The sequence below is a fragment of the Misgurnus anguillicaudatus genome, chromosome 3 (genome assembly GCF_027580225.2).
Source record: "Misgurnus anguillicaudatus chromosome 3, ASM2758022v2, whole genome shotgun sequence".
Taxonomy (NCBI): domain Eukaryota; kingdom Metazoa; phylum Chordata; class Actinopteri; order Cypriniformes; family Cobitidae; genus Misgurnus; species Misgurnus anguillicaudatus.
Window position 1 is genome coordinate 3956910 of NC_073339.2, and position 19355 is coordinate 3976264.

The 19355-nt window shown below is 35.8% G+C and overlaps 2 protein-coding genes across 5 annotated transcripts; one reads left to right on the plus strand and one right to left on the minus strand.

The window, feature by feature from the left end:
* Window positions 1-683: 683 nt before the first annotated feature.
* tecrb (trans-2,3-enoyl-CoA reductase b) lies at window positions 684-14437 on the minus strand. Of its 2 annotated transcripts, XM_073860163.1 has the most exons (12): window positions 14335-14437; window positions 11715-11765; window positions 9600-9651; window positions 9345-9389; window positions 8699-8802; window positions 4820-4935; window positions 4116-4221; window positions 3000-3072; window positions 2659-2702; window positions 2488-2545; window positions 2323-2411; window positions 684-2001 (listed from the first exon to the last, which is right to left on the minus strand). In XM_073860163.1, exons 1-12 carry the CDS (start codon window positions 14347-14349, stop codon window positions 1828-1830), a joined length of 927 nt encoding a protein of 308 aa, XP_073716264.1. In that variant the 5' UTR covers window positions 14350-14437; the 3' UTR covers window positions 684-1827. The 2 variants fall into 2 exon arrangements, with proteins under 2 accessions (XP_073716264.1, XP_073716263.1); XM_073860162.1 differs by lacking the exon at window positions 14335-14437 and having other exon boundaries at window positions 11715-12032.
* On the plus strand, window positions 13674-18848 carry dnajb1b (DnaJ heat shock protein family (Hsp40) member B1b). 3 transcript variants are annotated; one of them, XM_055204146.2, is made up of 4 exons: window positions 13674-13815; window positions 15169-15632; window positions 16847-17418; window positions 17514-18848. In XM_055204146.2, exons 2-4 carry the CDS (start codon window positions 15413-15415, stop codon window positions 17745-17747), a joined length of 1026 nt encoding a protein of 341 aa, XP_055060121.1. In that variant the 5' UTR covers window positions 13674-13815; window positions 15169-15412; the 3' UTR covers window positions 17748-18848. The 3 variants fall into 3 exon arrangements, with proteins under 3 accessions (XP_055060121.1, XP_055060122.1, XP_055060120.1); XM_055204147.2 differs by lacking the exon at window positions 13674-13815 and having other exon boundaries at window positions 15041-15299; window positions 15409-15632; XM_055204145.2 differs by lacking the exon at window positions 13674-13815 and having other exon boundaries at window positions 15043-15632.
* The last annotated feature ends 507 nt before the right edge of the window (window positions 18849-19355 follow it).

Consider the following 19355-nt stretch of genomic DNA (forward strand, 5'->3'; position numbering starts at 1 on the left):
CTCAAAGGGGCGGTTTCCCGGACAGGGATTAGACTAGTCCTAGACTAAAACATTTTTAAGAGCTGTCTGAAAACAACTTGCACTGACATGTAAGTAAGGCAATAAGTAAAGCATGTTTGTTAAAACTAGTTATATTTCCTAATTAATCTAAAGCCTAGTCCTGGATTAAGGTAATCCCTGTCCGGGAAACTGCCCAAAAGTAATTTCAACTTTTAATAAACTATTATTTGTCTTGGCTAGAGAGGAGTTGTTATAACTTATAAAATATAGTTGAATAAAGTCAACTCATCTCTTGTCAAGATATATATAATAGTAAATTGACATGACTAGTAAATCTGACTTGATTTAATAAAAGATTTTTTTGCAGTGTAGAAAATGTACAAAATACCTTAATGGAAAATTAACTTAAAATCCTATTAATTTTTGTCATAAAAATTATCATTTTGACCCATTAAATTTTTATTGTATTGTGGGCTATTTCTAAAAATTTAGCTGTGCAACTTATAATTGGTTTTGTTGTCCAGGGTCACAAATAAGGGTGATAATCCAAACCATTTATCCAATATTTTATAAAAGTTGCATGTATGTTCTAGCTGAATACATGACATGATAATTAAAAACATTACATGTGACCCAAACTGTACAGCATATTTATATTTGAGTGCGTACAAACCACAAGACAGTTGTTTTATTTTGTTTAATATAAATTTTAGGTCAACAAAGTATCAGTGAGATCAGTCTGACATCTGCAGTGTTATTACCTTTAGTGTCATGTAATACAGTATGGCATGTTAGAAGAACACTCTACAGTGTTGAATACAGTCAGTGGTCTTGTTTTGATGGTTAACAGTTTCACAATGAGGAAAAAAGCATAACTTTACTAAAGTCGCATCAGAGCAATCAATCAAACAGATGCAGCAAACTTCAATATCTTCTCTATAACCAACTTCATTCAATTTTAATGAGAAAACTTACTGTAGTACAGTAATGTACATTAAATTCACCCTATAGAAAACAGCAAATACTATGAATTCTTCAAAAAGTACACTTTAAAAAAATGGGCCAACCTAGTTCTGGTAAGAGGGGATACAGCTAGTGCCAAATCACGTGAAATGATGGTTTGGGGGTAGGATTAGGACAAAAAAGCAGTTTTGGCTAGATAGGATATAGCTACAGCCTAAATCCTGTAAAATGTTTGGCTGTAGCCATATACCTTCTAGACACAACTACCCGACCTGCTGGGTTGTAATTTAACCGATGCTGGGTTGTTTTAACCTATTGTTGGGTCAAATTTAAACATTTTTGGGTTAATTTAACCCAGCGATTTATATCTTTTTGACCCAACGCAGGGTTGAAAGTAACCCAGCATTTTTTAAGTGTACCTCACAAATGTAAATAGTTTTTTTCTCAACTTTTCTCCACTCACAAAGCAAAAACAAATAGGCTTAATTTTCTTTATGTAACACAAGATGTCATTTATTTTGATGTTGGGGTGAAATATAACCCAGACATGTTCTTGACAGTGTTAGTGAGGTTCAACCAGACATCATCTCATACATAGAGGGCCACATGGAGTCATTAGCATGAAGTCTTCGATAACCTGTTAGAGAGTTTCAGTTCCGGATCAGAGTCCATTCTAAGTGATCCGACAGAGATATGCAAGATGTTTGGTGCTTGGAGACTGTAAGAAAGATGCATGTAAAAAGGGGGTGGAGTTTTGTGGAAGCAAGCAAATGGATAAAGTTTGGAAAAGGGGCATGGGATACTATAAAAGAGACATGGGAGATGCAGACGGGATTAAAAGCCGAGACGAATACTGATTCTGTCCTAAAGAACGAAGGGCAGGATCGGAGAGCGGAGCTTCGGATAGTCGCGAAACTCCTTCAGGTAGCTGCGGTGCTTTCCTTTTGCCCACACGGTCATCTGGATGAAGCCCACCAGGGTGAAAAACGCCACAGGCAGACACTGAGTCATCAAAGTGAAGCCCAGCCACGAACCCAGCTGTTTAACACACACCGAAACAGAGAGAAAATACAGTCAATACCTGACAAAATAACACTATTGAAGTTTGTCTAACAAAAAGTTAATCCGATCAAACTATGTGACATTTTTAAGGACTAAAATATCTTAAAACTCAAGTTTAGAGATTCAATATCTGTGCTCATAATTGTATTGTGATTTTTTATGATTTCTTTTTTTCTCCTGTTTTCTTTGAGTTAAAATGTTTTCTACAAAGCTTCTCTGCAACAAAGCACTTTAGAAATATAATGGAAGTAAATTGAATGTCTCTTGTGCGAATGTGGACCGCTGGGTCGTCCTGACCTCGTAAGTGTAATTAGGACAGGAGACGAGCAGGAAGACCCAGGTGAAGGGGTTTTTAGTCGGATACGGGATCTTCCTCGTCTTAGATCCTGCAAAAGAGAAAAACGTTATAAATAACCGCAACTGCCGAAACACTTGAGAAGAAATTTTAGTTGGAAACTCTACCTGGTGGCCGGAGATTTCTCAGGGCAATATGGATGGAAAAGTTTCCAATCTGACAAAACTGATCATAAAGAAAATGTTAGTCCTGAGCTCTGACCTGGGATCAGTTTTAGCGGTTATATAAAATGACAAACATTCCACAACACAGAGATTCAACATAAAGATTACGCCTACCAGGAAAACAATGATGGCCAGTCTGATCTGCTGTTCTCCGTAAACTGCAACACAGACAGCAACAGACATTATAATACATAAAAAAGTGACATGACTGTATACTCAAAAGTGAGTAGTGAACACACACACACACACACACACACACACACACACAGAGCAGTGGGCTGCTATCACTACAGCGCCCAGGGATCAACCCATGTCAGGTCAATGACAAGTACACTAAACATGTAGACCTCATGAATAAATGTCATGACATTACCAGACAGACATTAACTGCTGATAACAGATAAATCACTTTTGTTGTTTGATTGGTCAGATTGGTGTGGGTATTATTTACTCACTTGGCGGCGTGTACAGCGGGTGGTTGATGTAATAAGCCATCCAAGCAGCAAATCCCCAGTAATATGTGCAGTTCTGTAACACACATCTCATTAGTTATTAGGCTTTTTTATTAGACACTTTTAAATAATGTGTAACAACTAAAACGATAGCAATATCCACAACAAGAAAGTAAAAGTCTTCAGGACACTTAAAATATATTATAGTCCAGTGGAGTTATTTATTTAATATTTTTTGGCTCATTTTGAGGCTTAAAACCCTCAACAACACTTTAAAAAAAATCTGTGATTGAGTTCTGAAGAATAACAAAAGACATAGGGGGTTCAAATGACATAAGGGTAAGAAAATAATGAAAAACCTTAAATTTTTAGGGGAACTATCCCTTTAATTGTACAATTTCTTTAATAATATTACCATATGATATTGAACTGCATAAGCTCCACAATATGCAAAAGCTGTTTAGGAATATATTGTTGCATTAAACAAACATGGAGTCAAATATTGTATTTGTATTATTAGCCATATTACCACATGATGATGTAATGTCTGCTAAAAAAAATCTTGCATGTTTGTGCTTGCGGGCATTTGCTAGCAAAATATTAACATGAAACCAAACATCTAAACTAAAGCTCTGTACAGTCTTGAATATTTATAAGATCAGATTATTCAAATAATAATGAAATTATAATTTTAAAATTCAAATAAGATTAATAATAAAATGTTAAAAAAGTATATCTACCAAACTTATTTTTCTTTTTCTGGATGTATTAACATGGAAATCTATATAATTATAATAACTTAAACATAAATACCCAATCTCTGTGTTACAAATTAAGGAGCTCAGGTGCAAAATTCGCTAAACGCTACCTCTGTCAAATATGAGATAATGATATTAACCGAATGCTTTTGGCACGCATTATATGTTCATCAAACTTTAATTTTACCCGCCTTAGGACATTCAGAAATACTGGATTGTTGGCAGAATCCATTAAGAGTCTCATGCCAAATGAAACATGTCTGAGAGTTTTGCATCCGAGCTCTTTAATTGAATCTATACCTCTATATCTACAGGAGTACACATGTATGTATTTGTGTGTGTGTCTCCACGGTTAAATCACCTTGAAGATGTTGCGGAGAGGCATCGTCCCGTGGGAGAAGCGATGAACAAACAATGTTTCTAGAAGTCTCTTAACGTAGTGGAAAGAGTGACACATACACGCCAAACTGCAAAAACAAAACAATTACACTGTAAAAAAATCCTTAGAAAATACAATGTTATTGCAGCTGGGTTGCCGGTAAATTACCGTAGATTTAAATTTATGTTATTTACTGGCAAAAGTTTGTTCAAAGTTAAATAAATTTTAAATATTAACAAGTCTTTATCTTTACAGAATAAAACTATACAATAACACCCTCATGCAAAGCATTCTGGGAACCAGAAATCATCATCAAACCTTTTCTGTTTTTTGCTTCAGATTTTGTTTCCCAGAATGTTTTGCTTGATGCTGTTTTTCTAGTTTTACTCTGTAAAGACAAAGACTTGTAAATGTTTAATGTTCATATAATTTTGAACAAAATGTTGCCAGTAATAACTTAAATTTAAATCTACAGTAAGTTACCGGCAACCCAGCTGCAAATTTCAACAGAATTTTTTTTTACAGTGTACGCATTAGTTCTTGTAGTTTTCAGCTTATCAAAATGGATTGATCACGACATTACAGACTTTGATTTGAAGGGAAACATATTTAAGATATGAATCTGGATGTCTTATAAGCAGGTGTGTTTGATCAAAACCAAGAAACGGATTGCTGCAGACACTTACTGTACAACCCAATGTTTGCTGGTAGTGAAGTCATATTTAGGTGCATAAATAAATGGAACTCTGAAGTAAAACATCAAATAAATCAAGAGCGGGCCGGCATACTCAGTCAGAAACACCTGAGAGAGAGAGAAAAAGAAAAATAAAGAGTGTTATAAGCGGTGCACATACACCATTTACAGCCTCTGCTGTAGGAAACGTTCATAGATGTGCGCAGAGGTTAAAAATATCCCCGTCACTTGGAGAGATAATGTGTCAGGGACTGAATGGATCACAGTTCAGCAAGACAAATTAACACACAGCAAAACAAAAACAAGCACAATACAGGGCCAAGGGGTCGGTACCATGAAGATATTTAAAGGGGACATATTATGAAAATCTGAATTTTCCATGTTTAAGTGCCATAATTAGGTCCCCAGTCCTTAGATCAGCTCATTTGCATTTAAAAAACTTCACATATGTACTCTGGGGACACCAAAGATTTATTTGACATTAAAATTTGTAAAAAAAAACATTTAACAAGACTTTTTTAAACTCAGGGTAACAGGATTAGTTTCGACTTGACAAAACCAAACCAATGCGATCAGGTTTTGTTGGTACAATGAAGCAGCTTATCAACTTTTCTGACAGATTATGATAATTGAGCTAATACGCATGTAAAACAAATATGCATAATACTATAGAAAAAAATGATGTATGCGTTTCAAAAACACATTTTATTAACATTTAAATATGAAAATAAAGTTATGAATTTTGAGCTTTTATTTAGTAGAAATAAGTGTTAGTAACCACTAATTTACCAGGGTCTTACTGTAGTAACCATAGTTTAACAATTATATTTTTATAGTAAACATATAGAGGCGGATTCCCAGACAGGGTTTAGATTAATTCAAGACTAAGCCTAAGTTATATTAGGACATTTAAGTAGTTTTACACACAAAAACACAGGTGTGCATACTAACAAAACAGAGGCACTGATATATGTTAAGATGTACAAGATGTTTTTAAATTAAGGCAGCTCAAACATGAATTTTAGTCTGGACAAGGAAGAAAAGCCCCGATCAGGAAACCACAAATGGTAATCAACCTACCAAAAAACATGTTTACTATACTTTTACTATAATAAGTGTGTAAATACAATTAGAAAAAATCTCAACTCGTAATGTGAATTATTGGCATCTCTCAAGTGTTACTTGGCTCAAAGCTGATTGGTTGAATTATGGAGTGAGATCTCTGATGCAGAACATAACCTGCTCCCGGTTAGCCATGTGGTGCTGAACCCCCAGAAAGTCATCCTAAACTTCCCGACTTGCCAACTAAACCAGCTTAATGGTACAGGCCCCTGGAGTTATGATGTTAAACTGGCACAAACAAAACAACTAATCTCTGCAGAGGATTATCATAGCATTGTAGGTCATATCAAAGCACAAATATAGCACTCTTTAATCCTCACAGTGTCTTACATATAAAACAAAGCGTGTGCAGGATGACTCAATCTTTTGCACAAATATGGTACAAACCAAAAGTGTGGACACACACAACATGACTATAGCTATACTGGACTTTTGGGCTTCAAATCAGAAGCACCATTTACTACCATTATTAATCTTGGAACAGCCAGGACATTTTTTAATAGAACTCTGATAGTGTTCGTCAACTTTTGGCTGAACTATTCATTTAACCTAGTTTGAATTAGATTTAAAGGTGCCAAAGAATGCATTGATACAGAATAATATTTTTTTTTCTCATATCTACATGGAAGGTCCTTGTAGATATCAAACCTTATATTGTTTGAGCCTGGATCAGACAAAGATACAGATTTTGAGGAGTAATCAATTGTTTGGAGATTGTTAATGGGTGTTTCTAAGTAGTAAGTTCATGTTTATTTTTTTCCAGTATGGACCTGCAAAACATAACTGTAACGTCAATAGTAGAATTTTAGCCAAAACACTAACGGGTGATTCTCACAAAATTAGACTTATAATGTGTCATGAAACATTTTGATAAAAAAGGGGGTGTGCACACCAAAGCTTTTACGCCTGCGGTCGGCGCATGTTTTCAATTGTTTCCAATGGAATCTCAGCATTTTTCAAATAAGCCAGAAGCTAGCGGTTTTCTTCCGCGCTTAATAAAAAAACGGCGGTCTGCGCTCAGCACCAAGAGTTGAAAAATATCCAACTTTGGGTGAAAAGCTCCGCTCATCAATGTCAGATCTCACACGGCTGTCCTATCACAGTGGAGGAGGGGCGGGACATTACCACAGCAACCAACCGGCTCACAGCTAAAGTATCAGAGCTACCAAAGACTCAGCTAAAGAAAGCTGGCACTCAGCTGAAAAACAGCTGGCATTTGGCATCAGCGGCGGCTCTTGACTCCTCATCCGAGGGGCGCAAATTCAAAATAAGTGTTCGAAGTATCATGTGTGGTTCCCTTTTCCAAAATATGTGTCCTGCGTGTCGAGAGATCCTGTGTGCATCACGTGTTTTGTCAAAACAAGTTCCCGCTGCACATGCATCAAAACCGTTTACGATAAAAGAGATGCTCACGTTCACAAAATACACGCAAGACACTCCCTTAACAGAAAACTTTGATTACGCATGAGATTATGCAAGTATCTGGCAAACACGATCGTCTGCAGCAGGCACTTAATTTTGGCAGGACACGTGATGCACACACGATCTCTCAAAGCGCAGAACACATATTTTGAAATTATGTACCACACACATGACGGGCTACATACATGTTGTGACGAACTTCGCATCGTGCACCCTCAGAAAAAGAAGTCACCAGCCGCCACTGTTTGGCATCCTTTGGTGTGCATGCACCCTAAGAGTATCAAAATAAGAAACTGAAGAGTTACAAACATCTCTTCATGTTCTATTTTGCACATGATTTCAGATGACATCATACAAACCAATTTTGTTTTTTTCCACATTTAAGGGGAAATTTTTCAACACCGCAATGTGTCCGGATTTTGGTCCTTTGAAATGGAAATATTTATAATTAAAAAAATAAAAAAATAAAAAGCTTCAGTGCATGTTATACTATAAACATTTACAGTAAAGAAACATGTGGTATTTGGTGATTGTTGGTAAACATAGAGACAATAATAAGGAATATAAATGTGTCCAAGACGCATTTTCTCATCCTCCGCAACAATTTTCAATCATTGTTTAAGCCCTCAAGGAACTAACATAAAATAAAAACATTTGTTGAAGGGACATAATTGACTGTGACACTCAAGATGGCTACCAGGTAAGCAGATAAAAGTAAAAATGTAGTTTGTCGTAGTACCTAGACAACTTTTTAGTTCTCATTACCGAAACATGAGTTTATAAATGCATATATTTAAGGTAAGATCATGTTGCGGTAATTATATATTTTTTATAATGATAATATAAAAAATTTAAATAATTCTATAGAAAATATTTTTAAATCTCTAAAAATAATGCTTATAGTAAGTTTAAACCTTAATCTTATATAGCATTAATTAGCATGTAGCGCTAACTCAGCAATTACAACTTTGTTATTAGCATTGTAACAACATTGCACTTAATTTTATGTGTAATTTAATAAAACATCACAACAATGTAACGTCAACGTAAAGTCACAGTCGATGTTGTTGAGATTGGTCTATTTTCCAGCGGTCTTTTGCATGCACAACGTTTACATGAGGAGGAGGAAACAATCATGTTTGAGGCTCACGATATATCATTACCATGTACAGAACTCTTATTATTCATCTATGCCTAGATAAATACACATTCTTACATTCTATGGCACCTTTAAGATATTTTAGTTCTTGACATACATTAACTACAAGTCTATATTGTGGAAAAAATTAATACAAAAAATCAGTATTCAAACATTTCAGTGTCTTACTGTGACCCAGCTGATCTGAGCTCCCAGGTCTCTGAAGTAGAAAGTTGCTGTCGTTCCTACAGGAAGGTGCTGAAGCACATCTTCATCCTTCAGCGATTTCCCCTCTGCGCGATAAACCAATAACACATTAGCAAACAAAAGTCAATGATATATAAGATCTTATCCACAAAAATCCAACATCACACCAAAAATTTGCTAAAACTGCTTCTACCATTCATATTTAATACATGTTTTTAATACTGTGACCAAACAATTGCAAAATTCATAAGACAGTGGGTACCGTCAACATCATTTATCAAAATATATTCTTTTGTGTTAAACAGAATAAAGAAACTCATTTGGGTTTACAACAATATAAGGGGGCAAAAATAATGACAGAATTTTTATTTTTTGGGTGAACTGTCCCTTTAAGAGAAATTATGTAGACAGAAAGAATAAGATTTCCAACACAATTGTCTAATAAATGCAAATGGGATGTTCACTGAGAATGTAGATGATAAATTTAATGAAGTAACAATGCAATATATAAACATTAAATATGCTGATATATGCTATCACCCCTAAACACCCCCAGATTCAAATCTAAGGTCCAATCACAAAGTCCAAAGAACATCAGTGCAAACTTAAACTAAAGGTCAGTACGTACTGGGATCCAAACGAATGGACTGCCGGGCCGGATACCACTGTGGGTCTGAAACACACAAAATTTATCCAATGACCAAAACAGAACAAAACATTTATTCATTCAGCAGCCAGACACTTTTATCCAAGGCGACAAAAACGTTGTTATCCACAAATATATGTAAATTATGCCAAATTTGTAACATAACATTTTTTGACCATTTAAGTTAAAATGACAAAAATATATAAATGTTTAAATATCAGATTGGTTTATACTTACGACTCTTGTGGAACATAGACTTGATTTCCCAGATTGTAGCATTGGGCTCGACCTGCCAATCAAACAAACAAACACATAAACACCAATACAAACTCTGTGTATGTTTGCAATCAGGTATATGTATAACAATATAAACATGGACTCTTGTAAAACCAAATAGCTTAAAAAAAAACATACTAATTGGTATTTTTTTACAAATTAAATATTTATATTTGAATGAATATTAAATTAATATTTAAAATTATTTTTTATTTAAAAAAGGCAAATGTTTTCTAGGAGTGTAAGGTTTAGGGGTTGGGTTAGAGCAGTGGTTCTCAAACTGGTGGGGGTTATAATATTTAATTTAAAAAATATTAATGCATCATCAATTCTATGTAATTAAACATCAGAAAAATAAGTCAATTAACCAACAGCGCTACATTGTATCATTTAATATTTTAGGGATGCACGATATATCGGCCGACATATCGTTATCGGCCGATAACTGCTTATTTTTAATATTATCGGTTATTGGTCTAATAGCAAAATTAGGCCGATAAATGAAAGCCGATAAATGATGGATTATTTTGGTTTGTTGAACCACTTCACTTGCTCATTGCTGGCCATGTGGAGCTTTGATTGGTGCTTTCTGTGACATAGCACGAAGATGACACGTGTTGCGGGCTTAAGAAGAGTATGCTAGTCTACCGCAAAGACAAGATGTCCGATGTCTGCGAGTTTTTCATTGTAAAAATAATATGAATATTTATCGGCCTATAGATATCGGTTATCGACCCCCAAATTTAAAGAGTTATCGGTATCGGCCAAAATTTCCATATCGGTGCATCCCTATAATATTTTGTTTCATTCAAATTCTAAGTTTGAGATTGTTTTGTCATGATTTTTTTTTTTTTGGGGGGGGGTGCAAATGAATATAAACCCTTAACACATAGAGGGGCGGATGCCGAAACACTTAAAAACCACTGGGTTAGAGGAAGGAATATGAAGTTTGTAGATTAGTTATCATGGGGAGTCCCTGTAAACAACATTATTTGTGTGTGTGTCCGTGTGTGTTATTGTGTGAGCTAAATTTAGCCGCTATAGCTACAATCCCCAGGCAATGTGATTTTTAGTTCAGCTGCTGTTCTGTGACACGTAAAACATGCAGGCGCACACAAACAGTCAACTAACCACTTCACAAAAGATCTGGGAGTTAAACACATCTAGAGATGTTTAATCTTTCATTTCCACAAGAGTCTTAAAGCAAACGGTAATCCATGCTGTATTAAAAAAAGCTCAAATCTGATATATACCACACTTAACATCCTGTAAGGAACTGAAGATGTATGCATACCATCATGTATGCCTTTTAACATACAGTTTTTACACTAGTTATATTGTCTTCTTTGTAGCACCTTGAAAATACAGTAGTATGTGATTATGACAAAAAACAGTACTTTTAAATTACATCTGTAAATCTATCTGAAAATGGCAAAATAAAACTTTTTATAATCATCAGAAGTAAAAGAATAAATTTAGTCTGTAATTCTTAAATTCGTAAATCGTTAGTTCGGCTTGGCATAAATGAATGACATCATTAAATGTTACTCTCTGACATCACGACACATGTGCAATGACATCACCGGGAATCACCACAGTTAATCCAAGGAAGTACTCGCGCAATCCTCGATAATCCCGTAACGTTACTCCTGACCTTTTAGAGCCCTCATTCAGACGCCACCTAACTACAACCATTACAGTAAGATTTCTAGCTAGCATATAGCCAGATATGCAAGAGTACACCACAAGCCTGAGTTCATTTCAGAAGGCCATGACATTTTCTATAGATAGCTCTACTGTACAGCTGAGAATTGTACAGGGGATGAGATTGTGAACTGTATTATTCAATATCTATTATATGTATTTACAGGAAAAAGTGTATATTTCAAGTAGTGTATCTTTACTTAAATAGTCGCTTAAAGAGTGCAAATATTCGCTGTAATCTGTGAAGTAATACCAGCTCAAGTAACTGCATGTAACAGGTATTGTAAAAGTTAGTTTTGATGAGGTACAGCCTGTTACGCCGCAAGACATTTATTATCAACTACACCAATAAAAGATAAATGTGTTTCTTACCTTGTCCAGGAAGCAGAGCTTGTCCTTCGTCTTGGCGTCCAGAATCTCCACCTCAAAAAAGACAACAGCTTTCTTAGTTTTTTTAGCAGGTTTGCGTTTGGCAGGGGTGGGCGGTGGGGGCAACGCTGGCACGGCTCCATTCTGGGCCTTTTTGGGCAGTGTCGCCTCTAAAGCCAAAGTGTCCATTTTATCTGTTTATTTCTCCACTTTTTAAACTGTCAGTCCCTTTCTTAGCCCCTCTCAAAGCACAGCTCTAAATCGAGTATGGGACTGGAGCTTCACTGTCAGCTGTGGAAATAAATCTCTCGCTCTATAACTCAACCCTGCCCTTTCTCGCCCTCCTGCTCTCGACTACATTTGGTCAATAGCCCCACCGCCCCACCATACATGTGCAAACAAATAAACAAACACATAGACACATTAAACACTCTTTGTTCACTTTTGCACCTACATTTGAAATGTTATATATTTAAATCCAAGTTTAAATCTATCATTTAAATTAATTTAAGCTAACTTAAATCTATCATTGAGAACCTTCTTCTGACTTAATGGCTTTTACACTTTATGATATTTTGTATGCCCAAAACATCACCAACCCAAATGTTATTGAATTTTTTCATTTTTATTAAATAACTGATTACACAAGTAGATTTAAATATTTTTGTTGCCATATTATACATACTTAAAGTCGCTGTTATCTACTCCTCAAGATGAGATCATCTACATTTACACAAATACATATTAGCCAGACATAGGTAATAAATATAGACACACAATATAATAGACATAATGTCTAAACGGCTTATATTAGTATTAGAAATATTTCAATGCAAAACAAAAAGGTAAAACCAGCCTAAGGTGGTCTGGTCTTAGCTGGTCCTCCCAACCTGCAGATAACTGTTTTTGGCTGAAGGATTTGCTGGTCTTCCAGTCTGATCAACTATAAGTGGAAAAAGTGTCCAAAACCAGCCTGTCAATCCAGTTTAACCAGCTACACCCTTGCAAAGAATGTACAATGGTTTTACTACAGGTAAAATAAAAAACATGGTTTTGCTAATAATAATCAATACACACAAAAAATATTGTGCATATAGTTATTTATTAATTATTAATTCAAATTATTGTGATGAAAAATACCCGGATGCAGTAAAGCAGCACTGTTTATTGGGGGGTGGTAGGTGGAGGTTTACTATTAATAACATGAGCAGATGACCACTGCCATAGAAAAAAAAAACAGCTCAGACAGCTGCAAGCAACACAACTAATGTAATGTTATGAGTTTTACTGACGAAAAACAAAGTTTAAAGTCAATAAAATACAAAACAGCATCCAGGAGACAGCAAATATCAACGTGTTTTAGCCTACCTTAGAAAAGCAGGTGAGTGAGGGACTGACACAGCGTCTATTTCATTGATTTATTTTTGGTAAACTAAATATGGTTTTATTAAGTGAACTTGTGTTATCTGTTTATTATATTTTCTATTACCATAGTTTTACTATAAATACATACCAATGTTAAAAAATGGTTATTGTTGTAAGACTTACTATTAACTTTTTTTGTAGTAAATCCCCAAATTGTAATTGTTAAACCATAATTTTTGTAAGGGTTTAATGTTATTGTGTAGTTTCCTCGTTATATCAATTTTTTTCTTATTCGTAATATTTACTTTCATATCACACTGAATATTGTCTCAGATTGCACGAGACTTGCAAAATCTTCTAGCTCCCTCTAGTGGACGTCATATGACATCATCCACGTTCATCTTCTTTTAAAAAGAATAGAGAAGCGTGTTAAAATGATAATTTTAAGCAACAAATGATACAATTGTGTAAAACAATACTTAAACGACGTTTTACTAACAATTGGTAAGATCTGAAGCGCGCTGGCAGTTAATTCAGGCGGGAATAATCAGCAACTTCCGGGTGCGGGGAGGAGAGCCGCAGTGTCTGAATCTGATTTCAGATCGACCAAAGTCCCAAACAAACGCCGACTTCATGAACAAAAACCCAAGAACTGTAAACACAAAACTTTATTTTTGATCGGAAAAGATATAACAGACTTTGTTGAAAGACTGAAACCAACAATTAAGGTTTCATACAGGTAACGTAACTTACAAGATTCAAACCACACAAGGTTGCGAAATTACATCACGTTTTGTAGGTTTATTTCACATTTAGGACAAATATTCGAGGAACAATCACAGTCGTATTGTGCTGCAATCTAGTCTTTTGTTATACATGTAACAACAACAAGCAGTGATTGTGTGTCGCCTACTTAGGGCTGTTTCAATGTCACTAATCTGCTAAGATGCCAGCATACTCCAGACCACAACCATCCCTGTTCTGCATCCAATATAATGCTACAAATGCCTGTGTTTATCGCGTGATCAATAAAACTTCATTTTAAATGCAAGGCTGTGGACTAGGCCGAGGCACTTGTCACGCTGAGAATGACAGTGGCGTGTTGCCTAATCTCTAACCCCATTAATATCTTTAAAATGCATTAAATTCATTCATTTCTCACGCGGCCTAATCATTACACAGTCGTAAACGCATCACAATAGCGTGTCCCGACGCCTAATTATTTGGGCAAGTCTAAAAACCAGCTATAATACCTTACCTCGTAATGCTTCATTTTTGCAGTTTAAATTCTTTATCTCAACAAGATGATAGACAAGCACGAAGTCCAATCAATTTTAACGTAAGATGCCGCACAGCCAATAGGCAGTTTTTCCAGCAAATACGGAGACGTGCGCTCGGTCCTGTGATTGGTGAAGCGCATCAGACCCGCCTTTTTGGACCCTCGACCAATCGGGGTCTGTCTAGCGCTGAACCAACATCACGAGCGAGCGCTACCTGGTGGTTAGATTAGGTAAGACACATGATCCAGAACACGTTTAACTAAATGTTACTGAGCATTCACGCCATTATGAAACATTCGCTGTTTAAACCTTTACAAACTTTTCTTATGTAGTGTTGTTTTGTGACATAACATAAAAAATATTACCACTAGAGACCCCCAAAGACCATTATAGTAAAGCCAGTACAGTTTTCTTTATAACAAATATATAATTTCTATCATGGTTTATATATTTAGCAGGGATGTTGTGGTTTTAATAAACATATGTCTTATTTTTTTAATTAATTTTATTCTTTTTTTTCCTCATTACAAGATGTTCCATTACAGATGATATAAGTTAATAATTTTAACAATTTGAGTGAACATTTTAAGTATGAACATGACTTCCAGAAGTATCGTATTGTATGTCATCATGCTGTAATGACTGGATGCCTTGGATTGTTTGTAGGTCACTCGGTCAGAACTGTACATGGTTTATGCAACCGTCCTACATTCACACGTACACATTTGTGTATAGTTTTCTGTCATCATTTTTATTCGTTTTTTTAAGACACACTTTTTGTTATTACTTTTGGTTTCATGTATGGCATGCAGTAGTTTGAGGTGGAGTAGCGCGTTCACGTGGTTCGGAAGCTGTGGAGAAGTTTCTCGATCTTTCGACAGGACTTCAAATAGGGTGGCAACCCAGCGAGATCAGAACGGCAAGCTGACGGCGCAACAAACACGTAAGAGAGTTCTGCAAACGCTTTCTGAGTATTTGTTTTTAAACGCAAGGACTGGACTAAATACGTTTTTTTTTTTTTTTTTGGAAATCGTTATCTTCGTTTGAAAAAGCTAAATGGTGAAAATGGGAAAGGATTATTACAGTGTTTTGGGGATTCAGAAGGGCGCTTCTGAGGACGAGATCAAAAAAGCTTATCGCAAACAAGCGCTCAAATACCACCCGGACAAAAACAAGTCGCCTGGCGCTGAGGATAAGTTCAAGGAGATCGCGGAAGCCTACGACGTGTTGAGTGACCCGAAAAAGAAGGACATCTATGACAAATTTGGCGAAGAAGGTGAGTAGGCTAAACTCAATTTCTTTTAAGACTTTATTAACTGTGTTAAACAGTCATATTCAAAATATTGTCAAATACAGTATCTACATAAACACTCTAGTGTCGCGAGAAAACACGCCCTGCCCTAGTTATTAAAGTTTAGTTTTGTAAGTTAACTGACGCAAAGTAGACATGATTTATGTTGTAGTCTGATTGGCTACTTGAGCTGTGCATGCTTGATCTTGCTGGAAGATTCATCGGTCACGTGGTAGAAAGAGGCTTAGGGGCGCGCTGTCAACTGGAAGAATAAAAGTTGTAAACACCTCATATTTTTTATTATTATCGAAAAACATATACAAAATAACATGGCATTGTAGGCAAAATAGCCAGTGTGTACAATACATAAAATGTAACAACAATATAAAGCTGTCAAGAATATATGAAGATACATAAAAGAAAATGTAAAGATTAAAAAAAAAAGAAATATAATTATTTGGTCTCCCAAGAGTGCATATGTAAAGTTTTAGCTCAAAATACCCCACATATAATTTATTATAACATGTTAAAAATGCCACAATGAGACAATTTTGGATGTCCTTTAAAATGCAAATGAGCTGATGAAATGCAAACACTGATCACCATGATGGTGGTTTGTTGAAATTAAAACTCAACCGTGCCGTCAAATATTATTTTTTGTCTCATTTTTACGTCACAAAACAGGCAAAATTTGAATGATCTATTTTTTTCACATGCTTGCATAGAATGGTTTACCAAAACTAAGTTACTGGGTTGATTTTTTTTCTTCACATTTTTAAGGTTGATAGAAGCACCAAATTATAGCATTTAAACATGGAAAAAGTCCGATTTTCACACTATGGCCCCTTTAACATAATTGTTAAATATTGTAAACACATCGTGCTTGTGTTGTGCTTATCTTTTGTTTAGGTCATATGCTAACAGAAAAAAACATGAACTGGTTTTGTATTTAATAAATAAATATTATGTTATACATATTATTTTAACAAGGCAGTAGATCAGGTGCAATCAGGGCCTGAAATAGCAAACGATCAAGTAAATAAAAATAATTATTACTTTATAGTTAATGTCCTGGTAACGTGCAACAGTTTTTATGAATATGGTTAAAAAAGTAAAATAACCAAATTTAACCAAATGTATTTTTTTGTATAAAGATCTTAGTGAAATTTAAAATTTGTACTCTTTCTGTTCATGTACAGGGCTCAAAGGAGGTGTCCCTGGAGGTGGAGGAGGAAATGGTGGTAATTTCACCTACACATTCCAAGGTGATCCTCATGCAATGTTCTCAGAATTTTTTGGAGGACAAAACCCTTTCGAGCACTTTTTCGGCCGCAATGGTGGCATCGGTGAGGACATGGAAACAGACGATCCTTTTGCTAGTTTTGGGATGGGTGGCATGGGCGGTTTTCCACGGTCCTTTAACACGCACGCTCATGGCGGTAAACTGGGGAAAAAGCAGGACCCTCCGGTGACCCATGACTTAAGGGTGAGCCTTGAGGAAGTCTTCACTGGCTGCACAAAGAAGATGAAGATCTCACGCACACGCCTCAACCCAGATGGAAGAACGACACGTTCCGAGGACAAAATTCTTACGGTGGAAGTAAAGAAGGGGTGGAAAGAAGGTACCAAGATTACTTTCCCCAAGGAAGGCGACGAGACGCCAACAAATATCCCTGCAGATATTGTATTTGTGGTGAAGGATAAACCACATTCCGTGTACAAGCGAGATGGATCAGACATCATTTACCCAGCAAAAATTACACTGAAAGAGGTAAAAGAGAGTCCTGAAAATTTGTTTCAAACACCTACTGTTCATCACTTTTTGTTTCTTATTTATTTCATGTTATCTCCTCTATTCTTCCCTAGGCACTCTGTGGCTGCACCGTTAACGTTCCAACATTAGATGGCCGCAAGGTCCCCATAACAACTAAGGACATTGTTCGGCCTGGGATGAAACACCGTATCAACGGAGAAGGTCTTCCCCTTCCAAAATCCCCAGATCGCCGTGGGCACCTGATTGTGGAATACGAGGTTAAGTTCCCTGAAAGACTGAGTCAAAGTGCCAAGGACACGATCGCAAGTGTTTTGCCAGCTTCTTGAACTCTGTTTATAACAACACCACTAGAAATTCTTCTGTTACTAAAGGCTAAAAATGTGAGGTCACCCGAATAAGGTTGACCCTTAGGTGCATGATTATTTTGCAACGTACTGCCAATGAAAAAACATCTGATCAAATATAGCTGGATTTGCCTGTGTACATTGTAAACCCAAGTTTCCTTTGGGTCTGGACCAGCAGAAAGTCCACACATGTTCCAGCTGTGGCCTGTTGGCCAAGGTTTCTTGAGCACTAATGATTTCTAAGACACCAAAGGGAGTTCTAATGGAGCCGTTTGATGTATATAAAAGTGATTAACAGATACTGTATAGTGATGGCCCCAAAATGACATCATTTATAGTTGTTAAGTTAATACTGTGTGCACACTGCTTGGGTTCTTCCTCATCTGAGTCTCTCGTTTTGTATGTGAATCATCATCTCGAGCAGGAGGTCACACCAACACCAGTGAGAATAGATTTTTTTTCAAATAAAATGTTTCAACTGGTAATCTTGCGGCTTCATTTTTGTTTAAAAGATTACATGGTTGTTTTGTAAGTTTTGTTCTCTCACTCTACATTTTTTTATTTTAACCCATGCTGGGTAAATATTGGACAGAACACATGCTGGGTTAAAAAATATCCAATGTTGGGTTGTTGTTATGCAACCATAGGTTATAATAACACAGCAGTTGGGTTAAAACCCAATATGTCCAATATTTACCCGTCATGAAGGTAAAAATAACCCAGCAATTTTGAGTGTGCTGTAATTGGTGATTTAATGTTGACAAATTGCTAAAATCTTTTTTGATGTGCAGGACGTACCTGTCTATCTGATAATAGCTTATTTTTATATAAATAAGCTTATTTGTCAAATTTTAGTTATAAAGCAACATTTTCCCTGCATGTGGCCACAATATAACTGTACAGCCACTGGATGGCTGTATTGTTGTACAAATAGATAACACTATTTACACAGAATATTCCAGCTGTTTAGTAACTGACAGTGCTTTTTTGCTGCTATTGTAACATTGGGGGTTTGTATTACTGTGTTTTTTAAGGTGTTAATTGTATATTGTATTACAAAATAAATGTTTGTGAATTTAAGATAGATGACAAATGTGTTTTAAAGGTGTACAGTCATTAGCACATAAAAAAAACATTTTAAGTTTAAAAATGCTGATAAAAACAGTTTAACTTGTTTTAAACTGAACTGATTTAAAATAGTATTTTACTGCTGAACTCCTGAAGTGTAAAACATGACCAGTGTAGCTGTAGATATAAAGGACAATTCTGTAAGTTTACAGTTAAATAAATATTTTAAATTAACATCCTAAGATCATTCTCTTAAAGAAATTTAGCTGAAGAACAAACTACAATTTTAACTGTCTCTGTTATTTACCACACCTGTATCAGATCTGTTTCTGCTGCTTAAAGGTGGAATACATAGAATTTGCCACTAGATGGCGCCAAAACAATAATAATAACAAATGACATAGATTAATGATGCTCTGACGCAGCTTGGAGTTATGGGATTTGTAGTCTTAAACTCAACCGCTGATGGCCATCAATCAGACGCGAACGAGAAATCGCGTTGACAGATAAGGTCATCAAGTC